The sequence below is a fragment of the Oreochromis niloticus genome, linkage group LG18 (genome assembly GCF_001858045.2).
Source record: "Oreochromis niloticus isolate F11D_XX linkage group LG18, O_niloticus_UMD_NMBU, whole genome shotgun sequence".
Classification (NCBI taxonomy): Eukaryota; Metazoa; Chordata; class Actinopteri; order Cichliformes; family Cichlidae; genus Oreochromis; species Oreochromis niloticus.
In genome coordinates this window covers 12,467,868-12,495,824 of record NC_031982.2, presented here as the reverse complement: position 1 = coordinate 12,495,824, position 27,957 = coordinate 12,467,868, and the positions used below count along the sequence as shown (strand labels likewise).

The window sequence follows — 27,957 nt, the reverse complement described above, 5'->3', positions numbered from 1 at the left end:
GAAAGAAAGAAACCAAAAAATTAAAAAAAAGCACGAGTCCACACAGACGCTCTTGGTGACAGCCCACTCTTAATTTTCTTTTAATTTAAGTTTGTTTTCTCCTCACAGCTTTTCCTTTCTCCCACTCTGTCTCCTTCTTTTCTCTTCTTCTGTGTCTCTTTTCTCTTTCGTACCCACTCAAACGCGACACTGTGTGCGATAACACCAGCAGACTTTCAGCTGGGTGTTCTTCTGGAGTTGTTTTCCTTGTTACAGGCACCTCTGACTAAGTCTCGACTTTCACAGAGGACACTTTCTTCTGCCAAAACGGAGAAATTATAAACATAAAGAGCCCGGAGAGTGCATTACAGTGGACTTTAAATATCTTACAGTTCCAAACTTCTGTTCAAACACAATTAAAAGCCTACATACACTGATGGTTTGGCATTTATTGCAATGCAATATGGCACTCATTACAACATTTCTCAGTGTTTCTATTTTACTATGCACAAACTAGATTTAAAAAAAAAAAAGCTCATAAATAAACAAACTGTTTCATGTATCTATTTCTTAGCATCAAACAAGTGACAAGTACACGGACACCGATGGACAACATCCTAATCTAAATGTCTACTTCAACAGAATCAAAATTTCACACAGTTTAAAATAAAAACATGAATATAAAAAAAGAAAAACACAAGCGAAATCATACAATTGGTTAGCATCATCCTCCTGTATGAAACTAGTAAGAGCTCGTAATGATACATTCTTTCCGGCTTCTCCCGCTCCCTCTTTAACGTTGCATATTAAGGTTATTCAATGATAGCTGACATCTTGACGAGGGAGATTCGATGTAGGATGCACTCACGCTACGCACGCCGCACAAACACACGCACAAACACAGACACACGAGCAAACAAAATACATTTTGTTCAAGTCGAGCACAAAAGCAGCCAAAGGGACAAACTAGGTTGGAAGCCATTCTGCTTATGCACATGTCAGCCTTCAGAAAACAGATGAGAAAAGAGGAGAAGAAGTGAAACTGGATAAGAGGATGAGGCTTCAGTCTAAGCTGCCGGTAGCTCAACGCTATCGGCGACCACGTCCAGATCACGGTTTATAGAAAACTCCACAGGATGGAAGTTCACAAAAAGTGCTGCTTTTCTCTCTTCCTTTCTTCCGTCTCGCTTTGCGTTTCTACTTTACGCCGCTCCTTTGTATTTCCACTGGTGAAAAGTCCCTCTAAAGTGCACAGATGAGGTAAATGAAACAGGTTTGTATCCGTTCGCCAGCTCAGACTGGAACCATAGTGTGCTGCATGTGTTGCATTTGAGAGAATATTTCTTGCTGCACACTAGCAATTAGTATGTCCTGATGTGACGGTGTGATTATTCCAAGTCTGTCCATCTCCCTGTGGGTGCACAGACAGAGATAAATGTTCAGATACACAAAGGCACAATATGCAGTATTTAAGGGATAAGGCTGGCTGTTATTTTCTTTTGATCACGAGCCTACTTATTCTAAATTGACCGACACTTTGACTTTCACCACACACAAACATTTGGAGATATTTAGGGTTTCGCATCTGCTCAACTATGCATTTAAATCACTGGGTAATAACAGGCCAGCGGTCTATCAATTAAACTACAGCCATAATATGAAGAGTTTATGTTGCTTAATATACTTCATGCCTTTGCACCGCAAACACCATTGTCTCCCAGCACTAAAAGAGTAAAGCAGCAAAACGAAGCAACGTAATCAAGAAACCACTAATAAAACAAAGACTGTATATAAAAGATGGCCACTGCAGCTAATGTGATGTCTAATGTGAATTGGTCTGTGGGTTCCCATCTTCAGGGCTTGATATATTAAAATGATCGCCAACTTGCTTTAAAAAAAAAAAAAAGCAGACATGATGAGTGAGGAGTGGGTGTGGCTTAGAAGTCGAGGACACTGTATGCTTACATGTCAGTGCAACACGTTCTCACTTCCAAAGCGTAACATTTTACGCTAGGTGACAAATTGTCAGTTTAATGCGCTTCCTGCCACCCAATACGAACTTTTATTACGAGGTCAGAAAAATGAGGAAACATGAGAACCTTTTGGAATGAATCTACACATATATGTTCGTTTTACTTAAATCGCTTTGGTTAAAGTTAGGGAAAAAGGTTAGAGTTAGGGCTGGAATACATGGCTGGAATGTGTATTACCGCGGGAGCGTCATTCTACTGGATGTCATCCATAACCCGGCGCGTAGCATAAGAACGCAGAAGGTCACCTTTCACGTTCCTCAGGAACGCCTCGGGACTTGACAAATCGTCACTATATATATATTTTTTTTTATTATTATTTTTTTAACCTGTCCCGTTTGGTTCTTTTGCCATCAGAATTATTGTCTAAAGGCGAAGAAAGATGCCCAACGGAGAAAGTCACTATATTATACCTCGGGAGTGAGAACGGGCTGGTCAATGATTTCTCAGTTGGAGTGTAGCCACGTACAAAACATTTCTGCCTTTTAATTTTAAATGGGACTAAAATTTACAAAATAAACATCACTCTTTGTTAAAAAAAAGTCTTCGTACTAGTGGTTCAGTTTACAGGTTTGTAAATCTAGAAAAAAGACTTGGACCTTTGCTTTTTTGCAACTGGAGTGATTGAACGCTGCTGACTATTAGAAAGAATCCAGCATTTCAGAGCTAAACCTGAAGTGAAGAAGCAGAGGACGATGGATGGATGGATGTGTCTCAGTCCCATGGTTTTGAGAAGTTTGTGACTTTTTTAGTTTTTAACTTCCTTTGGTTTTGGGTTGTTTTGATTTTGTGTTCTGGTTCTTGAGTTCATTTATTACCTTTATAATCCCCCCAGCGTCTCCCTCTCCCTTCTCTCTTCCTACTAACTCATGCCTTCTGTGTATCGTTGTCTTTCTACTTTTATCAGTATTATTTGTTGCTTGGTTAATCCCTAGTTAACACTGAAGGTTAGTTTTTATCTCTTTTCTTTCCATCTTTGTGATTCTCTATTTATTCCTGCTTTGTTTCACCTGGGATTCATTATTTCCACCTCTATCCTGCTCCCTCCTGTGTCTTGCTGTGTAATTAGCTCACAGCGTATTTATAGTCATTGTCTTCTTCCCCGTCACGACGCATTTTTATAATCTCAGCTGTTTCTGCTCGGTTCTAGTTTTACGCTTAGTTTTTACCTTTTAGACTCTCTGCCAACAAAGGCTCTTTTGTTTTATACCTCCCCTGCCTCTGTGCCTCACGCTGGGTTTGTCTCATCACCGTTCATCACAGAAGGTTGCATCCTTCTTTTATATACAGTCTACAAATGCAAAACAGGTTTGTTTTAATGCCATTAAGAGTGCGTGTGAGCTAAACTCGCTGCTAATGAGAACACCCAATTAACACAAAAAGAAGCATTTGTAAGATTATGAGGTGACACTAGCTTTTTAAATGATGTAATGTTATAGTCGTGAGTAGCTTTTATCACTCACTTTTCCCCCCTAATTATGTTTCTGGTTAAACTGAACAAGGCTTACAAACTGAAGGTACTTTAAAAAGACTGTAAGATGGATCATCACTGATGTTTTTCAGTTAATAAGCATTGAAATCATTAAAGCGTTAAATATTACAGGACAGAATGAAAGCTGCGATTATACAGAATAAATAAATTTCTTACACCCTGTTTCAGCTTTTCATGACACTGAATTTTGATTCAGAAATACAAGTGGGTTTCTGTTGCTAGTTTTAACTCGATTATGCCCAATGCTTAAAAAAAAATCACAGATTCCATTTTTAAGACATTTTTAATGCCAGAGTGGCTCCTATTTCAATCCATTTTCACATGAAGGTACACTTACTGGTGTGTGAGAGCCAGAAGACTGTCAAGGCTGGTGTAACCCGCTGCTGCAAGGGTGTCTCTGTACCTCTCCAACCCAATGGACTGCAGCCACTCACACAGCGACCACTCGGGCACACACATCTCTGGTATGACCGACACACACACCTCCGAACCCACCCCTGACTCCAGTATTGTGCCTGTGGGTCTATATGTGCAGAAAAAAACAGCAGGTTGGTGGTGGCAAGGGACTGAAATAGGAGTGTGAAATCATAACTGAAGAAAAAAAAATCATAAAGATGTGGGAGTGGGTGTGAGTACAGTATGAATGTGGATATGTGTGGATGTGCATGTAATTGCTAATTTGCTTGTGGAAATTTCTGTCTTTGCATTCATGCACTGTAAGTACCTTTCCCCTCCTGTCCGGCGCAAAGTCCCAGGGTTGCGTATGAGTTTATCCAACATGTTGAGGATCTGGCTGAATGTGGGTCTCTCTGCTCGATCCCTCTCCCAACAGTCCAACATGAGCTGGTGCAGCACCACAGGGCAGTCCATGGGCGCAGGCAGTCGGTAGCCCTCTTCTATTGCTTTGATCACCTAAAAAAGGTTTCACATTGTTATCAGAAAACCCAAAACCCAAGATGTTCCAAAAATTTGGTCACATGTGAAAATTCTTAAACGCAGACCAAACACAAGAAAACGTGAAACTGCACCTGTGTATGTTTAAATGGCCATTTGAAGCTATAAGATGAGCTTTCCTGATTACTTAGCAGCTGACTTGGTTAGCATTGGTAATTATCCTCATGCAAAACACAGTTCATGTGTTGCTTTTTAAGAAGCATAAAACGTCCATTTACTAATTGTCCTTCCTTTCAAAGCAGTAACATTAGTTGCTTATCTGTTAGCTTTTATGGTAACAGCCTGTCATGTAAATTCTAGCCAAATAACCCGGGTTACACTCTCCCTGAATGGGCGCTACACTAATCTACCTAATGACAATGTGTAATGTTCGCCATGTTCATCATCTTAAATTTGGATGATAGCTTTCAAACATTTAGTTACAAACTTTGACCCGCTCGTGCTTTTCTGCAGCTCCAGAAAAAAAACGATGACAAATATCATTATGATTCATTCTCTGTGAACCACAAATATCTGGGTAAAATATTATGGCAACCCATCTAAAACTTGTACAGTCACTTAGCTAAAAAAAAATGCTGTGGTGTATACTTACTGTCAGAAAACACTTCTTTTTTAGACTTTTAAATAAATCTGTGGTTTTTGTAAGGAAATGATGAAAATCGTGCGACTACCGTTTAAACTTCACGAATAGCAAAGCAAATTCTTCTCCCTGAAGATTTATTACTCGCTTGCTGTTTTCCAAGCGGTTCCCAAAGTCGTCTCACCACTAACTGCGATTGATTTTAATTTCCTGCAGATGTGTGCAGCTCTGCATTTTCCTGTGTGCAGTGCAGATATCAAGCAGCACGTGTCTGCAACACACTCAGTCAAAACCTGTCTTGGTATGAAAAGTATAGCCGGGATATTCATGAAAAAAAAAAAACAAAGTTCACTTGTTTCTGTTAGTGAAGTAAGTTTATAATATAAATCTATGCACTACAAAAAATAAGCTAATAAAGTGCATAGTGCACCTCTGCTTGTGCTAATTTCCCCTTTTAACACTTGGACAAAATAAAAATCAACTAAATGTCCAAACAGTGCTGCAGATGAAATCCATCACATTGCAAACATGTCCACACGTCACCTTAGATATTTAAGCTACTCCAAATGAACTCTGTAACACGATTTTTCTTCATATGTCGATAAAAGTTTACAAAGTACAGCCGACTCTGTATATCTCCTCGAACAGATCAAGTTATATTTTACATCCATTTCCCCTTCTATTACCGGCTTACAACACCGAAAGCACATTTGCAGCACATGATGATATATAATTTAATCACTTCATCTCTTTACCCTCTTCAGTGTAATTAGCGTATGAATTCTTGAGCTATGTCCAAAAAGCTTGTTCTATGAGGTCACAGTGACGTTTATCCAGAAAATCAGTCTAATCGAATCAGCCCGCCCTTAAATCCAAGTAAACATATGTAATGAAATCCTCTCCCGCCATAGTGACCTTCACCTTTGAACGTTTGTGCCAGACTTGAAAAAAATTCCCCTGAAGGCATTCCTGAGATATCATGTTAACAAGTAAGAGAGAGACTAATGATGGATGGAAAAGCAGAAAACATAGTGCCTCCAGCTGCGTCTGTCGCTGGTGCAGAGTCCTAAAAACACATTTACTGCCTGGCTTGGCTGAGGAATGACTCTAAGCAGCCAATGCATATAAGTCTTAATATTTATCTTCAATAAAACGTCCTTTGATTGCTTTCAACTAACCCGAGGATCTCAAACTAAAATTTTGCACATTTTACAAACAGCACAGAGGTCAAAGACACAGCTCAGAGAGAAGTACACAGAGGACAGTTTATTTTTGTCTGAAATATGCAAAAGAAGTGGGGTGTGTTATGTAGACGGGGTTAATTGAAGCTCCATTTCCTGTGTGAACATTAGCAAAAGTTTAATGTGACTTTAGAGAAAGTCACAGCTCACAACTTGTTTGTGAAAATTCTAATTAATGTTAATGCTTGTGGCTCACAAGCTGTAGTATATGTGGATATGTATTTTAGCTTCAGAGCTGATCACATGTCCAAAAACACAGCTTTGTGTTACATCATATAAGCCATTGTTTTTACTTTCAAGATAATTCACACATATCAAGAATTACAGCATTCTTTTTCTTTTTTTCTGCAAAGCATCGCATGGATTCGATAATATTAAAATTACTCACATCTTGGTTGTTCATGTCCCAGTAGGGTCTCTCTCCATATGAAACCACCTCCCACATAACGATACCATAACTCCACACATCGCTGGCTGTGGTGAACTTCCTGTAGGCTATAGCTTCTGGAGCAGTCCATCTGATTGGGATTTTCCCCCCAGGAGAAAGATAAGTCCCAGTGGCCTCCTAAAACAGCAGTAAAAGTCACACTGGTTAATTGAATAATTTATGTTTTTTATGATTTCATTTAATCAGTCGGGGGCGAAAAACCCTCCTCACTGCTAATGTTTACTGCTCTAAGCTTCGCTCTTTCAGCGGCGTCTATTCATTTGACGAATTCTACAGCTCTTTGGCCGCCTTTAACAACAAATGTGTGAACTGAAGATGTGATAGCACATATATATAGCCTGGAAATATGTAAGTGATAAAGAATAATGAATTTGCAATCATTAAAAGCAAAGCATTGTTTTAACATGAGGAAAATAACAGTGTGTCTTACCCTTGTAGTGTAGGCGGCCTCTGGGTCGTCCTCCAGAACTCGGCTCAGGCCAAAGTCGGACACCTTACACACCAGGTTGCTGTTCACCAGGATGTTTCGAGCTGCCAGGTCTCTGTGCACGTAGTTCATGTCTGACAGGTACTTCATACCTGAGGCGATGCCGCGCAGCATGCCGACCAGCTGGATCACTGTGAACTGGCCGTCATGTTTCTGAAATGGTACAATTGCAGAGACAGGAAGGCAAGTTAACACAGACACCCACAGCTAGCTGTACAGTCATGAATGACTGCATTTCATCTGTGATTTAAATCTTTTTCACCACATTTTTTAAATACTACTATACGCATAATAAAAGCGCCCATACCCGAAGAAATGCATCCAGAGATCCATTTTCCATATATTCTGTGATGATCATCAATGGTTTACCTAAAAGAGGTAAAGAGTTTTATAAATATCAGGCAAAGTCCCCACACTGAGTTCTAGCCTGAGCACTACTCACATCTCGTGACAACACCCTCCAGCCTGATGATGTTCGGGTGGTCAAACTGTCCCATGATGGATGCCTCAGACAGGAAGTCCCGCCTCTGTTTGTCAGAGTATCCTGCCTTCAGACTCTTGATGGCCACGTAGATCTCCCTCTTCCCCTGCACACGCAGCCGACCGCTGCACACCTCCCCAAACTCTCCTACACACGCACAGAGATAGCAAAAACAGCAGCGTCAGCGCCAAGTAAGCATGTGTGTGTGGGTTTGTGAGCGTGCGCGAGCACCGATGCCAGGCTTACCCATGCCAATAACCTTCTCAATGTGAATACTGCTGACATCAATCTCTTTGGCAAACTCGTGGATGGCCTGATCAGGGTCTTCATAGGTGAACGGGTCCACATAGATTTTCACTCCTGCAACGGTAGGAGATGCGGGAGAGGAGACGAGATGAAGGAGGAGAAGGAGGGATGCAGAGGAGGGTGAGAAATTGTTGTATAACTGCATATGTTATGTAAATATCTTTTGTTGGTATGTGTATAAGATGTGCAGGTGGATCTGAAGGGATAGTCGGAGAAACAGCATCCACGAGACCTTACGTGCACATATGCAGTACCTGGGTTAAGATGTTTCTCTTCCTCCGAGTCCTGCTTTGTTTTACTGTACTTGCTCCTCCTGATGACACATAAATGAGGAACAGACAATGAAGATAAGTGAGCCCGTAGCCATCTTTTTCATTCATTGGGTCTTTTGTGCTGTGATTTTTAGTCATTTGACCTGACAAAAGGCCATGTGTGTCACACTGCTTTTAACTTTGTGTGCTTTCTCTTCTAGCAGGGCTGTGCCTTTCGCTGGATTTTCAAGGATTTGCCGCAACGGAAAGCAGTGACAATGAGGAAGGCAGAGCAACGGGCTGCAGGAAAGCATAGAACGACCAGATCAAAGCATTTAAGCGAGAGAGGGAGGAGGCACAACGCCTCAGGTAGCGCAAGATAAAAGGTGTTTTCCATTAAACAAAGAGACTGTTAAAAACACCTTTGTGTCTGAGCAGGTGTGTGCGTGAGTGTGTGTGTGTGGGCATCTGCGCATGCTGGCGAGGGTGCACGCCAGCGGAAGCTGACACACATGCTATGTTGCTGAAGAGACTGTAATGACAAGTCAGGGACAAAGGGATTATCACTGTCTCCACTTTAATCCCTTTTAAAAGCTTCAGGTAACACACACACATTATTTAGGCCCACAATAGCAGGGGAACTGTGGCTGTTGTTTGTGTGCGCTGAAGCAGTTTGGTCAGAAGCAGTAGTTAACAGAAAGGCTGCACTCATGTTGACGTCAGCTTTGCACTGATGAGAACTTTCTAGCCGGCCTAACAAGTCTATAGGTGTGTATGACTACTGGATGGGTTCTTTTGTGTTTGTATGTCTGTGTTGCTGTGTGTGTGCCTGTGTGTGTGTGTATATATACCTGCGACTAATGATGAAGACAGCTGCAGATATCAGCAGTAAAATTCCAACCCCGCTGACAGACAGCAGCAGGAAGGCAGAGTTGACTCCTTCTCCAATCAGAGGGAAGGGATCTAACGAGGAAGGACACAGAAGTCACCAACCAAAAACTGATAGCTGCTTCTTTTAAAACTCCCACTACTGAACGCGTTGTTTGAATACCTGAATTTGTGGAGAATTCGAAGGGAGCGCTGAACTCTCCATATCCAGCAGCTGTGCGAGCACGCACATGAAACACGTAAACAGTGAGGGGGTTGAGACCCGTGACATCGACACTCCGAGAGAAGGTCCTCATTATGCGGTACGACCTCTCTCTCTGATCCTGATTAGACAGGACAAAAAGAAGGGTATCTATTCAGTGTCTGAATGCAAATCCATCCTCACCATCAGTGCAATGCGAACAGCGAGCCGGCATATTGACATTCCAAACAGCTGCCTGAGCTGAATTAACCTGCGGGCAGCTCACCTTTTCATAGAACTTGACCTCGTACTCCAGGATGACCCCGTTGGGTCGATCCGGCTGTTGCCACGACAACGACAAACTGTGCCTGGTGACATCAGTGGCTTGGATAGACGACACTGGAGAGGGTGCTGAGAGGAGAGACACATGATGAGAACTAATACAAAGACAATAGTCTAACCCAGTGTTTCTCAAATGGTACTCATACCCCTAGGGGTACTTCAGAGTACTGCAGGAGGTATAATTTTTTTTCTAAATGGTACTTTAATGACATATGAGCCAAACATATTTTAGCCGTAATTATTTCAATAACAAAAGCTCGCTGAACTACATTTTATTTTTCATATTCCTATTTTCACTCAAATGCCGCTATACCTCACAGAAGGAAAAAGCACCAAGTACAATCCCGTCTACTGTGAGCACAGAACCACATACAGATATTTAATGACAGACGACAATCAAGAAAATGGTACGGAGTTTCAAGCGTAGCACAAGTACAGACACCACAGAAAAAGAGGTGATCCATATATTTGTGCTAAGCTTCCCTTTGTGTAATGACTCTGATCAAAACAAAGCAAAGACACCGACTGTGCCTGGAAAAGAGTTTGATCGCTGCAGTTGCCTCTCTGGCACAGAAAATGACAAAAATCCTCAGTGATGCACGAGTCCCTGTTTGTTACTAAATCTGAGGTGCAACCCACAAGAAAGTCTCGGTTCAGTGAAACTGCGGCTCTGTCTTTGGTGGTTTTCCACCACTTTTGCAATCGGTAAATGCAAAATGTAACGGTTTTTCAGTCACTCGTTTGTATTTTTATTAACTGACACTGACACTGACTGGCTTTTACATCATATTGACCTTGAAATATTTTAAATAGTTTGCATTATTTAAAGAAAGTTTGAGGAGCATTATTCTAACATATATGCAGAATGAGAAACTGAATATGCTCTAATGCTGATTCTAAGGTAAACCGTATGATAATTTGGCATCACTGAACGCAGCTCAGAATGGCTGTTTATCAACAGTCCCATTGACCCAGTGCACCCGAGAACTGACCTACATCCCGTTCCTTCCTATTCCACAGAGACAAGCTTCATTCTGCACTCTCTCTCCCCTTAAATCCCTCCATATTTCCCTCCTTTTAACTCTCTTTGTCCTTCTTTGTGGCTGCTCATACGATATCGAGCCATATGGTAGTGCAGGTTGGGCTTGACAGATCCCAGGCACGCTCTCATGCTGTGCACACGCAGCTAAGTTATTTCCCCGGGGCACCTGGAACCAGGCAGGTGCGCTGCTTTCTAAATGCCACCATAAAGACTTACACCAATGACAGTTGAGATGTAACAGCATGAAAAAAAGAAATAAATAAAAGCACACGCTGAAAACTAATGGAGAGCATGTGCGAGGAACACCACACACCAGCTGACACCTTCACAACTAAAATGAAACACTTCATAAAATGTGGGTGACTTTTCAAATAGTTTTGCGGTTAAGCATTTTAGGGCAAAAAAAAGGGAAAATCCCACCCTTTGGTACGCCGGCGCTGTTGAGTGTCGACACGATTCTGCTCAGTTATTTAAGTGTGGCGATTTACTTTTTATTGTATCCGCTTCCCCCTTAACCAACACTCTCTATTTGTTTTTAAGTCTGTGATTTACATTTTCCAGAATGCTTTCTGACATCCTCTTGAAAACACCCCTATAATTAATTCAGCTGTTGTTAGGTGTAGGAGGACAGAGTAATAACTATGGCAACTGTGACAGTGATAGTAAGAGAACAAGTTTCCGGCTGGAAGAGAGCACGACACGGGCCTTGTCGTGTGTTTCTCCATTAACAACTTAACCAGTTTTCACACATGAAGCCTGAACAACGTGAGACAATGAAGCCAGGATGGCATTAAAAGTAGTAGTCTGCTTTTAGATGTGATCTCACTACCGGGATACTCTGTTTAAGTAAGGAGCTAAACAAAGTATTCCTAAGTAAAGCATGCAGGATGCAGAGGGGCAGGAGGCAGGACCGCTGGCTCACTCTGAATCCTCCAGATCATTACCTGCTACATTCTTGCAAGTAGCTAAATTAAAATATCCCATTGTGTGGTACATTTGCGTTCTCACATACAATTCCACACATACAGAGAGGTTTAGCCCCACTGGCTGTCATGTTTCTGCTTCTCACGTTATCCAGAACCTTCTCAATTTTCAAACGAAACCTTTTTTTCCATTCACTGCAAACCAGTATGTACCTTTACTTCCTATCACCACTGGAAAAATTGCCAATGTTTTACAGCTTTAAAGTGCTTACAGCGGATGCTACTTTCAGTACACACAGATGCAGTATACCTACATGCAGAGCATGTGCCTATCTTGTGCATATCTCCTTGTGCAATCTACAGTTTTGAGCTTTACTCATGCGACCTAACTTCCCCGTGGGCCTTCGCACGCACTGAGTAGCGGCTTGTATTGTGCTGACCCACTTACGGACAACATCTATAAGCAGATTTTGTGTTACAGTCAACAATCTGACAAACAGATTTATCACAAACAAACACTTCTCTTTCTCACCAGCTTGGTTGGTGGTGACGCTCACAGACACGCTCTGTGCTGCCCCTGCACCACTGGCCTGGGAAACCCCATTGCGCGCATGGACAATGAAGGTGTAGTGCGTGTGGGCCCTGAGCTCGCTCACCACCACCCTGGTGGCCTTGAGGCCCGTCTGACCGGGAGAGAAGAGCACATCTGAGGCACAGGGCACGCAGACTTGAGAGCTGGAGACGGAGCTGCCGCCAGAGCCAGGCCGGGGAAAATCTCCAGGCCTGCTCTGGAAGACACCTCTGCCTAGATGAGAAGCTTCGGGTCCCACAATCCCCTGGTCTGACTGCATTCCCAGCCCACTGTGCTGAGCCTCAGGCTGAGAGATGCTGCGATTCCTAGGAATGGCTCTACCACCAGTGTGGCTGTGGCTCCCAGTCTGACAGATGAGACACTCCAGACTGTAGCTTGTGTCACTTCTTCCTCCCAAACGATGAGGGGGGGTCCATTCCAAGACCACTGAGGTCTCATTCACCACTGAAATGAGTTGCTGTGGGGCTGATGGTGGCTCTGAAAGAAGAGGGTGAGGGGAGGGGGGGCATAAGCATAAATGAAATCAACCATATACTGCGAATTCAAAATGTGGAAGTAAACGGAATGAGCGGGGGCTTCTGGCACGGCTTAAAATGTAGACATCTGGCATTAGACTGAAAATCATACGGCTGTGAGATGTTTTTGATGGGGTTGATGTTTTCGTCTGTGGCCTTTATTTTTTGTATGTGTGCCTGAGAAATTGTGTGTATGTGTTTTTACTTTTCCCAGGCCAAGAAAACCATGTGCTGTATATAGGCATAATTAAGTTTAAGAGACACAAACCAAGGCCACCAAGTCTGTCACACAGAACCTACTCATAGACTTACACAGCGAGAGGGGAGAGGGGGGGGGGGGGTAGAAGCATTCATTCACTTCCCGATGTCTTTAGTTATCACTCCCTAACAGAATGTAGATGGTGGCTTAGTCATAAGGAATGGGATTGTGAAACAGGAGTGGCATTCAGACACATTTGTGTGCCCCTCTGTTTGGTAGAGATATAGACTTTGGGTAACGACGGCTGTGCTTATTGCTTTTGTTTGTGCGAACGCATACACGTATCGTTTGTGTCTGCGTGTGTACTCTTACGGGTACAGGCCATGGAGGGAGGGTCAGTATCAGCACGGAAGAATCCAGCATGGCAATCACAGATAGTTGCCCCATCTCTGAGTGAGTGGCTATGTGGAGGACACTTGGCACATCCTGGATCTGTAGACTTGGCCTTGTAGAAACCAGCAGGACAGGCTGCAGAGACACAGAGAAAGAAAGATTCCATTTGAAACATCTGCATTAAAAAAACAATGATAAAAACAGGCCGCACTGACTCAAACATGAACAGTATTTTTTGGAGAGCACAAAAAACTGCATTAGTATTGCTCCAGGAGCACTGCTGTGTTGGTCCACTACTTCGTAACATAAAAACGCTGACCTCATGCATCACACCTTCCTCCTGCCCGCTCCACCGAGGCACCACCCTTGCTTTGTAAATGAGTATTTTCAGAGGTGAGAACATGTCTGAACCTCACTATTTTTGCTATGTGCTACAAAGAATAAAGGACAACTTCAGATGAAATCCCCACTTTGTTCTTCTGTCATTGTCTGATGTCTTCATGTGAAAAAATTGCTGTCATGGCTATATCTAATGAGAGATTAGGATTATTAGCATAAAAGTGAACGTCAAATGCCAAGTACAGAAATACAAGATATTTGTATATACCCTTGGTCAGAGTAGACACGCAATAAAATCTGTATGATCCACTATACAAAGTAAAATGATCAACTGTTGTGCCCTGCTTGTCTGGACCAGTCCATGTAGTCTGATGTTAGCAAAGGTGACTCTAAAAGAATGATACAGCCAGCAAAGAACACACAGCACAGCAGCATACAGTACTGTGCAAAAGTGTATTTTGAATCTAGTGTGTTAGACTTTCTAGTCATTTTTTAAAGTGTTCTTGAGGAATTATTCTCCAGGCCTTTTGAATGTGTCAGGATTTCAACATTGGCAGCTTTTTCACTCATTTTCAGTCCAGTCTTTCTACCTGACCATTTCCAGGGAAATAATCTTCTGTTTGTTAAGTCACTTAACACTGACCTATCATTCAAGAATAAAAGGCACCTAATTCAAGGGACAAACCAGTGTTGTGTCTAGACATAACAGACAACCTGGCAAAGCACCAATTTCATATTCTATCATTAGAACAACCTAGATGTAAAAACACATAGTTCTTTCCCATTTCTTTAGTTGAATCTATGAAGACATTATCACAATTTGAGAGGCATAACATAGAATTCACCAACAAGGTGACTCATAAAGAGCTGTTAGCTGAAAAATACTGATATGGCTGAACTGAAAATCAGTGGCAACAGGTCTGAATTTAAAATTGTGGTTCAAATCATTGTTGATATGTACAGAAGAGTTTCACAACAGTGAGTGAGAATTTCAGATTTTGGTCCTTGAAGCAAGACAATCTTGAAAGTGATTGGCAACAAACTGATTATTCAGTATGACAATGACCCCAAACACACTTCCGATGCAGTAAAAGCTTGTCAGAATTGCACAAACTTTCTTATATACGGTATTTCCAAGTATCTTTAAATAAATAAATCACGGCACCTATTTCCCATATCTACCTCCTGCGATACAGTCACCATGGCCACCATGGGGTGGCTGTAACTTCAGAGGCAGAGCAGGTCATCTACTATTCAGAAGTTTGGTTATTCGATCCCTGGCTGCTCCAGACTTGGGCAACATAACCCCAAGTTGCTCTCCGATGCATCCATCAGAGTCTAAATGTTATATGGAAAGTACTTAAGCATAAAAATGTATTTGTATAAACGAGGCGTGTTGTGTAAAACAGAGGTTGCAGATAGAGTAGAAAAGCACTATCTCTTAGTATTTACCATGTACCTAGCAAAATATAGAGAAATAAAGGGTGCTTAAGACTTTTGCACAGGGCTGTATATCTAAGCGGAGAAAATAATTGTGTTGTTTTAGTGCTAACCTGTCTGGGATTTATGCAGTTGGCTCTGATGTTGGCTCCGACTGTGCGCCCAGTCAAACAGGTGGCATTATGCAGACACATCTAGTTTAAAAATCAGTTTATCAATTCAATTCATAAATTCTAATAAATTTGAAATGAAATTTTTTAATTCTTTATAGGCAGTGAAAAACATTCTGAATGTATTATACACCCAATAATTTTTGGTATGAAACGTTGTGCAAGATATCTTTAAAAACATATTAATAATTAATGAGATTATAGGAGTTAAAGTCCACCCCGCTGCAGGCTGCAATTAGTGCTGTCAACATTTACTTCCAAGGTCCTAACCCTTGATACAGTTCTTTGTTTTCGCCTGTATTGAATGCTCAGAGAGCCTTTGCAAAATTCAAACTGACAAGCGGAGTAGGTTTTTCCTTGGACAGCGTTTTGATCCGAAGACAAACAACTGCTAAGAAAATATCTGGAGAGAGAAACAGATCCAGCGCGAGGGGGGAGGGGCACGTTGACTTCTTTTATCTTTAACTTTGATGAGCAAAGAAAGGAACACCTAAAAGAACACTTACTGATCAGCTCCCACTCACACGCAGAAACCAGAAACACTAGAACTGAATACATCAAAACTCCTCAGTGCCGGCAGCCCACACAAATATAATTGACATTTAAATATATGAAAGAGGAGAAACAGAGAAGGAGAGGGGCTGAGAGAGAGACAGAGGAAGAGCGGAGGGAGATACATCTTCTCTCTGTATACCAGGGAGTTCATGCATTGACAGAACAACAATACAATAAATGAGTGCATAATTATACTGCTTGACATCCACTGGTGAAGCAAAAGAGATGGCAAGGCATGGCTGCTTAGAGCAATTTCTTCTCCCTCTTTACTTTCAGAAGGAAATCCTTTATTTGTTTCCACTGCAATCATTTTTTCAGCACCTTCTTTTTTCATCATCACACCCTATTCACTCTCCTTCCTCGATCCCACCGTCTTTCCCAGTTCTCCGCTTTTTTTTTTTCCAGCCCTTTTCACATTTCCACGGGGAGATGAAGACATCCCAGTGGGAGTGGATAGGAATCTGGGAATGATGTGTGTGTGCGTGCGTGTTTGTGTTTAAGTGCGTTAGTATGCTTTATGACACTCATCGGTAGATGAGAGGGAGGAAGTCTCCTCTGTAATCTACTCAGACCAACCATCCTGCCCCATCTGTGTGTCAGCCTCCACAGATTTGCTCTTTCACGCACTCATTTGCCCTCCCTTTCACATTTCACAGTCTCCCTCCTTCCCTCCCCATGCACTTCCTCCTCGACCTCCACTTATCTGTCTTTCTCCGATAACTCTTCTCCATACATCGCTCTCCTCTCGCAGTATCAAGCCATGAGAAACCTTTGAAGCATTGGCTGGCATTCTTTATACCCCCATATCGATACCAGGGGTGCCGCGCACAAGCACACACAGCTGAAAACTATTCGGTCGAAACCTGTAAATTCATAAAACACACTCACGGCTGATAAGAACGGCTTTCATGTGGCGAGTGACTCATCGTGTTGTGGCAGTTTAGACAATAAAGTGCAAGATAAAAATACAGTCATTCTCCAGCTGTTCTCCGCATTCCTTTATCAACAGTGTAGGTAAGCAAGCCACGGGTAGAAAAGACAAGGAATTAAATGGAGAAAGACAGAGAAAATTATCTGAACCTCTGAGGAGGACTTAGAGGTTGATTACAAGGCTCAACAAGAATCTGCCAGGGGGGTAGCACACTGCTTTTTGTTTCTGTCCCATCTAATCCTCCATCCTCCTCTCAAACAAAGACGACACGCTGAAGGGGGGAGAGAAAGAAGCAAGCAAGTATTTGAAGCCATAAACTTCCCTCAGCGCCCTCTTATGTCTCTATTCTCTCTTTTCTCTGTAGCCTTTTGTGTCTCCTTTAGCACCGGTTACAGGAGGACGGTGGGTTTTTGGTGACCTGGAATGAGAGCCCATGAGGGTGTCATTAACCCGACATTAACCCTACGCTACCGAAGGCCGCGCGAGAGCCTGGGTTTGACCGGTAAAGCGGCGGAGATAGGGAAGCACTCTTACCGATAAGGTGGAAATTTGAAAAAAAAAAAAAAGATGCGTGTGTGTCTGTGGGCACATTAACATTCTGCCTGTTAGACAGGACGATAATTACAAAGCAATCAGCTGTTCGGCTGCTTGAGACAAGCGAGACAAAGTGACAGAGTGTAAAGGATTGGGAAGGTTGACTGGGAGAGGCAGCACAAGAAAAACACTGACAAGAAGCGAAAGATAAAGAGATGAAGAGAGGGAGAGGCGAAGTGAGAGGGAGAAGGGAGAGACATGCAGGAGAAGGTGCCCTTTGATTACTATCAGCATTGTCTTCATTTGCATATGCATTCTTCTGCTACCCAAAATGCAAATGCAGCTCATTCCAAATCTAACTAAGAGCCTCGTCGGCACACTGTATGCATGCGTGTGTGTGTGTGTGAGGGTGTGTGTGCGTTTGCGTGAATTCTCCTTGACCCCGTGTTAGCTGTCATCGTCCCTTGGTTCTTCCCAGCAGAGGGGTGGAGATGGAGGAAGTACCCCTCACTGCTCCGGTCTGACACCTGTCTGCGTGATGGATGGAGGGAATGATGGATTGACGGATTGATAGACGCGAGAAGGAGGGACGCTGTTAATCACAGGGGTCATGCCCCTTTTTAATTAACGCCCAAGGAAATGCTGGCGGAAACACTGGAGGTGAGGCCGAAGATAGGATCGGATTATCTTTTTCAAGTGTACGACTTCCTAGAATGGACCGCCTGGCTCCAAAATCAAAGTTCCCCTGTAGCCAATTTTATCTTGTATTTTACAGGGTCAATGGAGTCTGGATTGCATTTAAAATGTCAGAAAAGCGGAGAGACGAGCCTGCAGCTTGAAGTTTGTCTCAATTTAAATATTCACATAAACTGGTGGTCTGAAGCGAGAAGTGTGTGGATTTGTGAGTGTGTGTCTGCCTAAAGCCAACAGTGTTGAACATTAGCATGTGAAAGGGACTCTGCAACAATAACCCCCCCTCCCTATCAGACACACATCACCCCCTGCCACCACCACCACCACCACCACCATAGCAGCAGCAACACCCCCACCCCCTGACTGTGGATCGGGGAGAGGAGTTGGAGAAGCGAAAGGAGGGATAATAGGAGCAAGACAGAGAGGGAGAGCGGAGCTTGTGCCCATGCCAGGGAGCTACAACACAGCCTGGTGAAGCTGGCAAACCTCCTGTACATTAAGAACAACCTGGGAGAGGCAGACAATAGCACACACGCAGACAGACACACACACGCACTCTGATTGTTATGGAGGAATGCAAAGCATTTCCCCCACCTGAGTTTGGCTCACTTCAAACAATCACTCGTGCTATTCCAGTGTCTTTGCCTCGTCACCTGCCATATGTGCACATATACACAAACACACATGCACACACAGAAACACAAACTCCTCCCTCTCTGTTTGCCCCATCACACTCTTCTCTAGGCATTCCTGGGCAGTCCTCCAAACTGTGAGTATATTGGAAGGAGGGCTTTGTTAGGCAGAAAATCAGAGATACAGTACACAGACAGACACACACACACACACACGTGCACTTGTTCACACTCGCACATACACACACTCTAAGTCAGCAGTCCAACATGTCCGGAGTCCAGAAATGCGATGCAGTAATTAGAGGGACTGAATACAGCGATTACGCACTCATTCTATCATCCGCTTGCTCTTTCTATCATCTCTCTTTCAGTGTCGCCGTCTCTCCCTCTGCCTCTTTCTGTCCAACTGCTTTCTGCTGTTGACGAGACACTGCAGGTGCGTTGGAAAGAAGCACAACCATGAAATCTCTCTGGACGGAGGGAACACACATGCAAACACGCTCGCACACAGAAACATTCCAACCCTCCCAGGCACCGAGCAGAATCGAGGAGATTCGGACGACAGAGAAAAAGGAGGCCAGCAGAGAGAGAGACGGTGAAACAAAAAGCAGGAGGCTCCGCTTTCATTCCACCTCTTCAGCCGTTCACATTTCACATTCTCTCTGTTGTCTCTCCTCCCTCGTTTCCGATCCTCCCAGACGGATCGCAGCTGTCAAACTTTTGACGTCTTCATCCACCTCGGTCGTGACCCCGCTCTGTGCGACTCAACTCTTTTTGCAAGTGTGTGTGTGTGGCTGTCAGCCAAAGTTTTTGACGTCTTCATAAGGCTCAGTCATGACCTCGGTCTTAACCAAGGGTTTAGAAAGAGGGGGAGTTCCCTCTCTCTTGTGTTTCTCTACTCGCCCCCTTTGCACCGAGTGACAAACCCCCAGCAGGGGAGGGGGAGCTCTGTATTGATGCCTTCTGCTGTCAGTGGCCTTCTTTCAACCCCTCTCTCACCCCATTCATGATCTAATCCCTTCTTCCTCTCCAGAGCTTCTGCGCTCATCCTTTCCATCCTCATTATTTTGCGTCAACACTGAAAATGAACTTCTCACATTTTACTCCTTTAAATCTACACTTGTTTCAGTTTAAATTAACCGCAACTGTCGCAGAAGCTTAAATGCATTAACAGTGCAAAAGTGCACCTGCAGATAATATTAATGTGGGTAACAATCCATCGAAGCAGTAGACATATAACTATGAAACATTTCCAGCAGGCAAGCATAGATTTTACATTTATAATTAAATGTACTTGTTTGGTGTTTTACTATCAAAGACTAGATTTTTCTGCTGTGTCTTTATAAACACCTTAAAAACTCATGCAAAAACAGAAAGTGGGAGTTATTTAGGAGGTAATCAAACTAATCCTTGCTTGTGTGAATTATTTTTCTTTTACTGCATCACAGACCTCATACTTCCACACTGACAGCTGCCATTTCAGTGCACTCACACCGACATGTAGTGCACTACGAGAACCTGGATTGTCTAGTGATAACGCTCAAACCTGAGCGTGACCCATCAACGGTCACCTGAGCTTGTATAGCAGGAGGGATGAACCATCAAAATCTTTTAAAGCATTAAGAGAAATGTTGTTAATGCTAATCCTTGCTAGCTAGCTACATTTTTAAGATGCTGATGTTCAACGTGAGATAATGCTGCACAGGCCTAGAAACAGGTCACAACCCCCGGTAATCTCTGGTTGGTTTGTGGCAAATTTTCTATTCCTTGACAAGTGGGTGAGTGGTTGCTGCAAGGTGAAGTTGGTTGCAAAAAGAGTGCTGCACCAAAAACCTCCTTGTGATCGCTTTGGTTGATAGCAGATTGCCACGCTTGGCTGTAGTTAGCATGGAAGATGCGGATTTGTCTTCCAAATACACCCAATTCCCTCTCCAAGTTGTACTGAAACTTGGAAAAAGTGCAATGCAAACTTGTGCAAACTTGTGCCTTATCAGTGTAACAACAAATTACAAAGGCCCAAATTTCACTTTGAAGGCTCCTTTTCTGGTTTGTGTAACACTTGATGCCAGCAACCTAAAGCAACCACTCCCTAACCAGTTTCAGAATATACATTTATCAATAGTAAAAGTACTTAAAAGGGTCGCTGACCTGCATGAACTGGGTGTTAGCAATCAATTTCATAGTGAATATACATTTTTCCTTCCAACTGGTGGCTGCTAGATGATCTTAGACAGGTCTCTAGGCCCGTGCGTCAGGGTTCTAACATTACTGCATTAAATGACAACTCTAACTTACAAGCATGACAGCTGTAAGTTGCAGTGCTAAGAGAAGACTCCAAACTGAGACATATGGTTGTGTTTCAAGTGCAAAATGAGCACAGCCTCTAATGACGTATTGCCAGCCAAGGTTAGTTTGCCTGGTTTTGTCTTCACCTGAACGCGTTGTGCCGACTCAGAGATGGCACATGAGTCTACATGATCCAGAAATCTCTTAGTGTCTGTGACATGTTGAGAGACAGATCATCTTAATCTCTTCTGAAATCTATTTCTCTTCCCTCCATCCCGCTACGCCCTCCCGTTCTGTTTCTCTCTGCAAATTTTAAACTTAAAATAGGAGAAGAGTTAAGGTGTCTGTCTAATTCAGTCGGGTCAGAGGTTTTGGCGAGATGCATTCTGTATTCATTCAGACCTTGATGAATTTCCACTGAGGCAGCTGCGCCCAGCCAACAACCTGACAGGCAGAGAGAGTAGGGAGATGAAGAAGAGAGCAGCAGATAGATAGATGGCACTTCACATCTGCTGGAGGTTCAACAGAGTCAAGGGTCTCTCCTAAATCTAGTTGAGGAGGAACATCTTTCAGGCTTCAGGGACCACCCCACAAACCTCCCCCTCCTTTCAGATGAAACAAATGAGCTAAGCTGGGTGACGGTTTCAGAGAACATCTGAGACACATACTATTCATATTCATACAGAATTTTGGCAACTGCATCTCTCATTGCAAAGAAAAAAGTCATGTTTTTTTCTCTCTTAATCACCAACTGGCCAACTGGCAACGCATCCCTCTTTTTTATGTCCATCTCTGTATATTTCTCTTTCTCAGTGTCCCCTCTTTTCTCTTTGAATTATGGGTCTGTTTGTTATACAATTAGCCTGCTGGGATGGGCTTCATAAATAAAACCGAGGGAGCACATCAGTGAATCGTTCACCCCCACCCCGTCCACCACGGCTCTTCTTCTATTGGTGTCTGTCCATCTGTGTTTGTGTGTTGTGTGTTTGAGTGAACATGAATGGAGGGAGTCGAGCCATGTCATAAAAGTGTCTCCACTAAGTCTGTCGAACCCCGTTCACCCCACTTTGTCACATAAGCGCGGACATTTGCAGTCTTCACTATCACAACAGTCACTTCCAAATATTACACGTCATCCGAGCCACATGTGAGTCGGTGAAAGGTGTGAACAGCTTGCATATTTGTTACAGTAAAGTTCAGACCAAATTTGTAAGCGACAGAAAGACATTTTTGTCCAGATGGCTGTGGTTATGCGAGCACACCTCATATGGAGACCTTAGCGCTCGGTACACAAAGCAGAACTTCAACTTGCAAAAAGATCGGTCTTAATTTAACCCACTCTAAATGATGGCTGGGCATGTGCCCATACAGATAAATGCTCCCAGTGCATGCCATCCTGTTGATCTGAGCAGGCCAGTAATAGGACTGCACCACTAAAGCTCACTGATTTTAAAAGTTGTTGAATTTTTACTAAAAATCAAGTGAAAATTACACTTTTACACGGTGCACATTACTTTTTGACTTTGCCATGCAGTTGCTAAGTATCCAGCGGAAACACCAGAAAAAGAAAATCCATTAATTTGTTTAAAGATGTTCATAAATGGATTTTGTTACCTTCAGAATGACCTATCCTTTCTCTTTTCTCTGTTCTCAGCTTACCTGCAATCTGAATATCATTAGATTTTGAATGGTGTCAATTTTCTTTTGTGTTCTTTTGTGTAATTTGCAATTTCAGTTGGATACCTTACAAAACACTAAAAAAGTGCTACTGTCTACTGTTTCTGCAACAGAATAAAATTTGTTATGTAGTCCTGTCCAAACCACATTTGCCAAGCTAGCGAGTGCCCCTTTAAAAACGAAAGGAACCAAATATCAATATTTTCAGAGTAGCTTGTTAAGCTGAGCACATATGTGATTGTTGTTCACAGAGATGCTAAACTTCAAAGTGACAACACATTAATTCAGGAGTGCGTAAAAGAGAAGTAGCTCTGCTGTAGCCAGCACCACTTACCTTTACACGCACCTCCCCTCTCCTCATATCCGGGGTTACAGAGACATCCACCAATAGGAACCAACCACTCTCCATCAGCACCACAGTACATTTTAGGTTCCTCTCTTTCTTCCGATTGGTTGACACAGGACCCCCGGACCTCCACTAAGGAGGACGTGTCGGCCCCGGTAATGGTGTCGGGAAATGTTGCCAGGTTACGAACGGTGAGCGGGCAGGTTTTGTAGAAAACTCTGACAGAAACCAAAGCAATGCAGGCGCCCACATCCTGAAAGGCTAGATAGAAGCCCTTCCGGGTCGTGACTTTTACATCTCGCACCTCTGTGTTCAGTTTCATGATGCGGTCTCCAACATCCACCTGAATTGAGAGGAAACAGCATTGCATTAATAAACAGTGCAGTAAACCGTGTCACCCCTTATTAATTCAATTTGCTTGTTCAACTTAAAGTGGGCGTTTCAATTGAACCGCCGCTGATCTCCACATCTTCAGCACTTGGCTCCGATTCAGAATAACTTTTATTGATTGCTAAGGCGAAATAAGCTTTACGGCCTGCAAGATTAGAATGTAAGTCACTTTAGCAAAGACTGGGCAAACGCACCTTGCCAACATTCCCGGGACAGCAAAACGGACGTCCAAGATAAAAGTGCTTGTAAAACAAATAAAAACATTACAGCTAAGTGCTTTTGGGGGGGTTTATTTTCCACATAGGAGCAAATTACACTGAGTGGAGGAGGGAACTCAAAGCCTGACTCAGTTATTCGGTGTTACCTGGGTGAAGCTTTCGTCTGCTGCCACCGTGTCCACCTTAATGAAGCTGCTCTCTTTGATGTAGCTCTCTCTGTCTTCGTTTGACTCATGGTAGTACAGATTGAATGTCTCCTACAAGACAAAAGGGGAATTTAAAAAAAAGGGACAGACCGAGGCACCTATTTATCGTCAGCACCAGCACTCATCTTTTCTCTTAATATGATAATGAGTCAAAGTGGGGTTTGTGCTTGAATAAACAGCAGCTGTAATATAAAATAAAGGTCCATTAGCGGCAGTCTGTCCATTAAGTAATTATCATGAGAGTTAACATATTAAAAAAGGTCAGACCCTTTATCAGAATTCTTTGCTGTTTTGTTAAAACTTTTTACCGCAGTCAGGCCATACATTCACCAGCACGCTTTCACGTACCTTACAGGTGCCGGTGACCCCTGGGAGGCTGTTACAGTCTCTCAGGGTGAACTTGACTTCGACGTAGACCCGCTGAGCTCCGGACCGAGGGATCCAGTCTGTCCTCAGCCAGTTGTTTTGATTGGGCTCTAGGACATTGCACACCTGGTACGTCCTGATGGGGATGTTCTTCTCATCCATAATGCTCACCTCTTCCCACTTCAAACAAGCACATTTGTATTACTGCGTTAGTTAGAGCAATGATTGTGCATGTAAGACATATGTTGCTGCCTACAGGCGTTAGACTACATTCCATAAATGCGTTTAGTTCAGGCCAACATCATGAAGCCCGACTTTGAAGTGACTGGAAATGAACTGAAGCAGATGTTCCATCAAAGTTGCCTTGATGAATGACTTGATATTAATTAAATGTAACTGTCATGTGGAGAACAGGTTTCCAAAACTTCTCCAAATTCAAGATAGTCTGATTTTTTTTTTTTTAAATAAAAGAGTCATTTGCCAAGCAGCAGTCATTTAAAAAGGCTGCTGGCACTCAAATTTCAGATGACACGCCAGTTCAATTTCCCACAATGCACCAACAGAGAAGGGTTTTCAAAACCCTTCCATGCTGGCAGCTGCAGGCTGTTATATAATTTTGACAAAAGCATCTAAATAGCCGCTGTGATGGCAGCAATGTTAAAGTGTCTGAAAGTTGATTTTCATACTGTGCTGGCGTGAACTGAAACTGACTGCATACGTCGCATAAAGTTGAACTCTTCAGCGTAGGCACAAGCTTTAAACACACACACACACACACACACACATATAAGCAGCGATGGCCGGCAAAAAAGTGCACACTGTGAAAAACTTAGGTTGCCTGTCCACTGGGAGGTACTTCTAGTCATCATATATACAAAATAACTTTCAGATGCCAGTGTGCACCCTGTGATTCACCGCTGCTGTGTGAAGCCTCACGGGCTAACGCTCATTCTTGCATCAATATTCTGCAGCGGACGGTGGTTCAGATTTGTTGCGACTCCAAGGTTTTTGCAGGCACATTTCCATACGAGTGAAGCAGGCTCAACCTTCACCGCACCATCCATCTCAATAGAGCCGATTATTTGCCTTGTACTGTGACCCTTCAAATGACCGCTGAGCCTCCCAAGTCCAAATTGGCTTTTTATTGCCACTGAATAATAATCTGCTCTCTCCCTGCTAGTGAGAGCTGTATACACACTAAATGCAGCGTGTCCAAAGAGAGAAAAAGAGAGCGAGAGGAATGACAGAAGAATGTGTGTGTGTGTGTGTTTGAAGTAGGAGGGCATGCTTGTGTGTCAGTGTGTGTCTTTAGACTGATCGATATGCCATCAGAGTCAATTTCGTTGTCTAATGTGGGCTTATTGCCTATATGCTATCAGCTAATAATAATATTATGTATATGTTGGGTGATTTGCAAGCGGTGCAGTAAATATGTTAGCCTTTACAGTTTTATGTACATTTTAAGCCCATTCTTTATTGATTTAATACTCAAAATGTATCAGCACTTCTATTGGCCTGGAATATCTAATCGAGACTGATCTTTGGTAAGCCACGCATTTCTTTATGTACAGTGTGTGAAAATGTGGGCCTGTGTGAGTGTGAGCGTGTGCACAAGCCCACATAGTGTGAGCGTTTGTGCGCTGTTGTAGTGTCTTTGCGGGTTGAGGAAGTCAGCTGTATAAAAGCTGACATGGGGTATGATGTCTCTGTGTCTAGTCTCCTTCAGAGTTTTTGTCAGCCTACGCAGCTGTCAAGGGAGAAGAAAAAAAAAAACATACAGAAATGGAGTTTTGTATGTATGTATGTGTGTAGCTAAGGGGTGAGGAAGGTGGGGGGAGTGCCTGTAATCAAAAGCTCAGTGCGTGCAGACCAGGACCCTGTCAATCAAGCAGCATGTGAGAGTATAAGGGCAATGGCAAGTGAAGAAATAACAGTCAAGTTCACCACTAACTCTTAAACCAACAAAAGAGGTAAGAGAGACACTGAACAACAAAGAAAGGGAGAGAGAGAGAGAGAGAGAAAGAGAGGAAGAACTATGGATGGCAGATCACGACAATGACAAAAAAACACAAAGAGAAGATCAAATCTGAAACAGATATCTCCAGGATTCATTCTGGCAACTGCACGGTAGTAAAAATTCCTAAAAAATGACACCCACCACCAAGCTGGTTTATGCCTTTACTTGTGCCAAACGCAATGGCAGCAGTCTCATATTAGCACTTAGGCTTGGTGAACAACAGCACATTTCAAAATCTGTGGGATGATTATTTACAGTTTCCAGACCGAGCGTGTGCATGTGCGCGTGTGAGGAACGAGAGAGGGTGTGTGAGTGCGTTTTCCAAAGAGAGAGCAGGTTGTAAACAGTGTATTCATAAAGAAAAAAAAGAGAAAAAAGAACAGGCAGCTCCCACTCACCCCTCCCTCTGAAGGACTGGCTGCCCATTTCAGCTCTCCTGGCACTGTCCTGGTATCCAGCAGGGTCACTGAAATTGCATACACACACACATGCAGGTGGATTCAGGACAACCAGTCTGGAATATATATATTTTTTTTTAAATTGCTCTTAAGCAGAGAAAATTAATTTGACAGACTTCTCACGAGAAGTAAGTGATGGTTAAGCTGTGAACAGTTATGGAAGTAAAAGCAGGCGTCACTTGGTTTGGCACTGTTAGGTTTAAAATTTTATCTTACTTCCACTGCACAGAGTCATATATGTACATTTAATATCACATACATTTATATATTTCACAGAATTTTAAACTGTTGATTTGAGAGCTCAGAGCTTTATTCATGCACAAAACCCCAAACCAAAAACTATGAATTCCACGGTTTAACAGTTTATAACAAAAACGCCGAGCTGTACAGTGTTCGCCACAATGACCATATCCACAAACATAAAGAAACAAACAAAAAAGAAGAAGAAAAATGAAAAATATTTCAAGGAAGAAAAAGCTCACAGCTGGACTGCACAAATATTACAAAGATATCTAAGAGTTCAACTTTTTTTCCTCTTCTAGATGTTTGCAGATTTGTCCCTGTTCTTTGCTATCCTAGGACGCGCCTTGAGCGCACGCAGGATCTCTCCCAGCTCGCAAGAGCGGAAAAAAAAGACCCGACTGTGCCACACAAGCAACACGGATTCGAGTCCCTCCTTGCTTACCTTCATTTGGCGGATAAATCCTTGTTCTCGAACTTGAAACTAATGTTAATATCCAGATAGTAGAAGAAAACGTTCGCCACAGATTTGCAGCCATGTGTGCAGCGTGGAAGCGTGTGCGTTCCCCGTCGGCTCCGCGCACTCGCTCTAGCAGCTCCATCCCGGTGGGAAAAAAGTGTTTGAATGAAACCAAGTGTGAACGCGAGTTGGATGCAGCAGTGGGTACTGGGGCGGTCTCCTGCACTTCCTATGCTTCCCGTAATGATAAATGACACGAGGCAAATGACTGTTCTCTAGACTATACGAGCGTCGGTGTGTTATCCTTCAGCATCTTTGTTTCCAAGAAGGCAAATGCAGATCTGTAGCTTCTGTGTTTAAAAACGGGTGACATTAGTTAAAAAGAATAACTTCCCTCTGGCTGTAAATTTAAGCTGCATGAAATTGTTAAAAAATAATTGTGACGTTTTTCACTGATTCGACCACAAAACTTACTCAGCCCACTTTAAAACACCTAATCTGAGAAATATAATGATGGAAAAAAATGAACGCTGTAGTCAGTAGAAGCTGTCTGGCGCACGTCAGAAGTGGCATTTAGCAGTGATAACCCAAAGGAGGGCCAGCAGGGGTACAGGAGGCCATAAACGTCACAATGCTGCACTTAAAAAATAATCACATAGTCACGTGCATTTCAAA

General features: G+C 42.9%; 1 protein-coding gene across 1 annotated transcript; it reads right to left on the bottom strand.

Annotated features, from left to right (window-relative positions):
* Positions 1 to 410: 410 nt before the first annotated feature.
* On the bottom strand, positions 411 to 27,957 carry LOC100711706 (ephrin type-A receptor 4-A). Its single transcript, XM_005476123.4, has 19 exons — positions 27,268 to 27,957; positions 26,523 to 26,590; positions 24,090 to 24,287; positions 23,682 to 23,792; positions 22,916 to 23,270; positions 13,304 to 13,459; positions 12,158 to 12,694; positions 9,605 to 9,729; positions 9,301 to 9,460; positions 9,101 to 9,212; positions 8,253 to 8,311; positions 7,939 to 8,052; positions 7,654 to 7,839; positions 7,519 to 7,580; positions 7,155 to 7,364; positions 6,665 to 6,841; positions 4,226 to 4,413; positions 3,839 to 4,024; positions 411 to 1,390 (listed from the first exon to the last, which is right to left on the bottom strand). The coding sequence occupies exons 1-19, from the start codon at positions 27,422 to 27,424 to the stop codon at positions 1,273 to 1,275; spliced, it is 3,279 nt and encodes a 1,092-aa protein (XP_005476180.1). The 5' UTR covers positions 27,425 to 27,957; the 3' UTR covers positions 411 to 1,272.

Bases quoted from the DNA above. Each gene is read 5' to 3' on its own strand.
- LOC100711706 (XM_005476123.4), bottom strand. From the start codon at position 27,424: ATGGAGCTGCTAGAGCGAGTGCGCGGAGCCGACGGGGAACGCACACGC. The intron at 8,053-8,252 runs GTACTGCATATG...CTACCGTTGCAG, and splicing joins AGAGAAACATCTTAACCCAG to GAGTGAAAATCTATGTGGAC. The intron at 1,391-3,838 runs GTAAGTGTACCT...GTGCACCCACAG, and splicing joins CTTCTGGCTCTCACACACCA to GGAGATGGACAGACTTGGAA.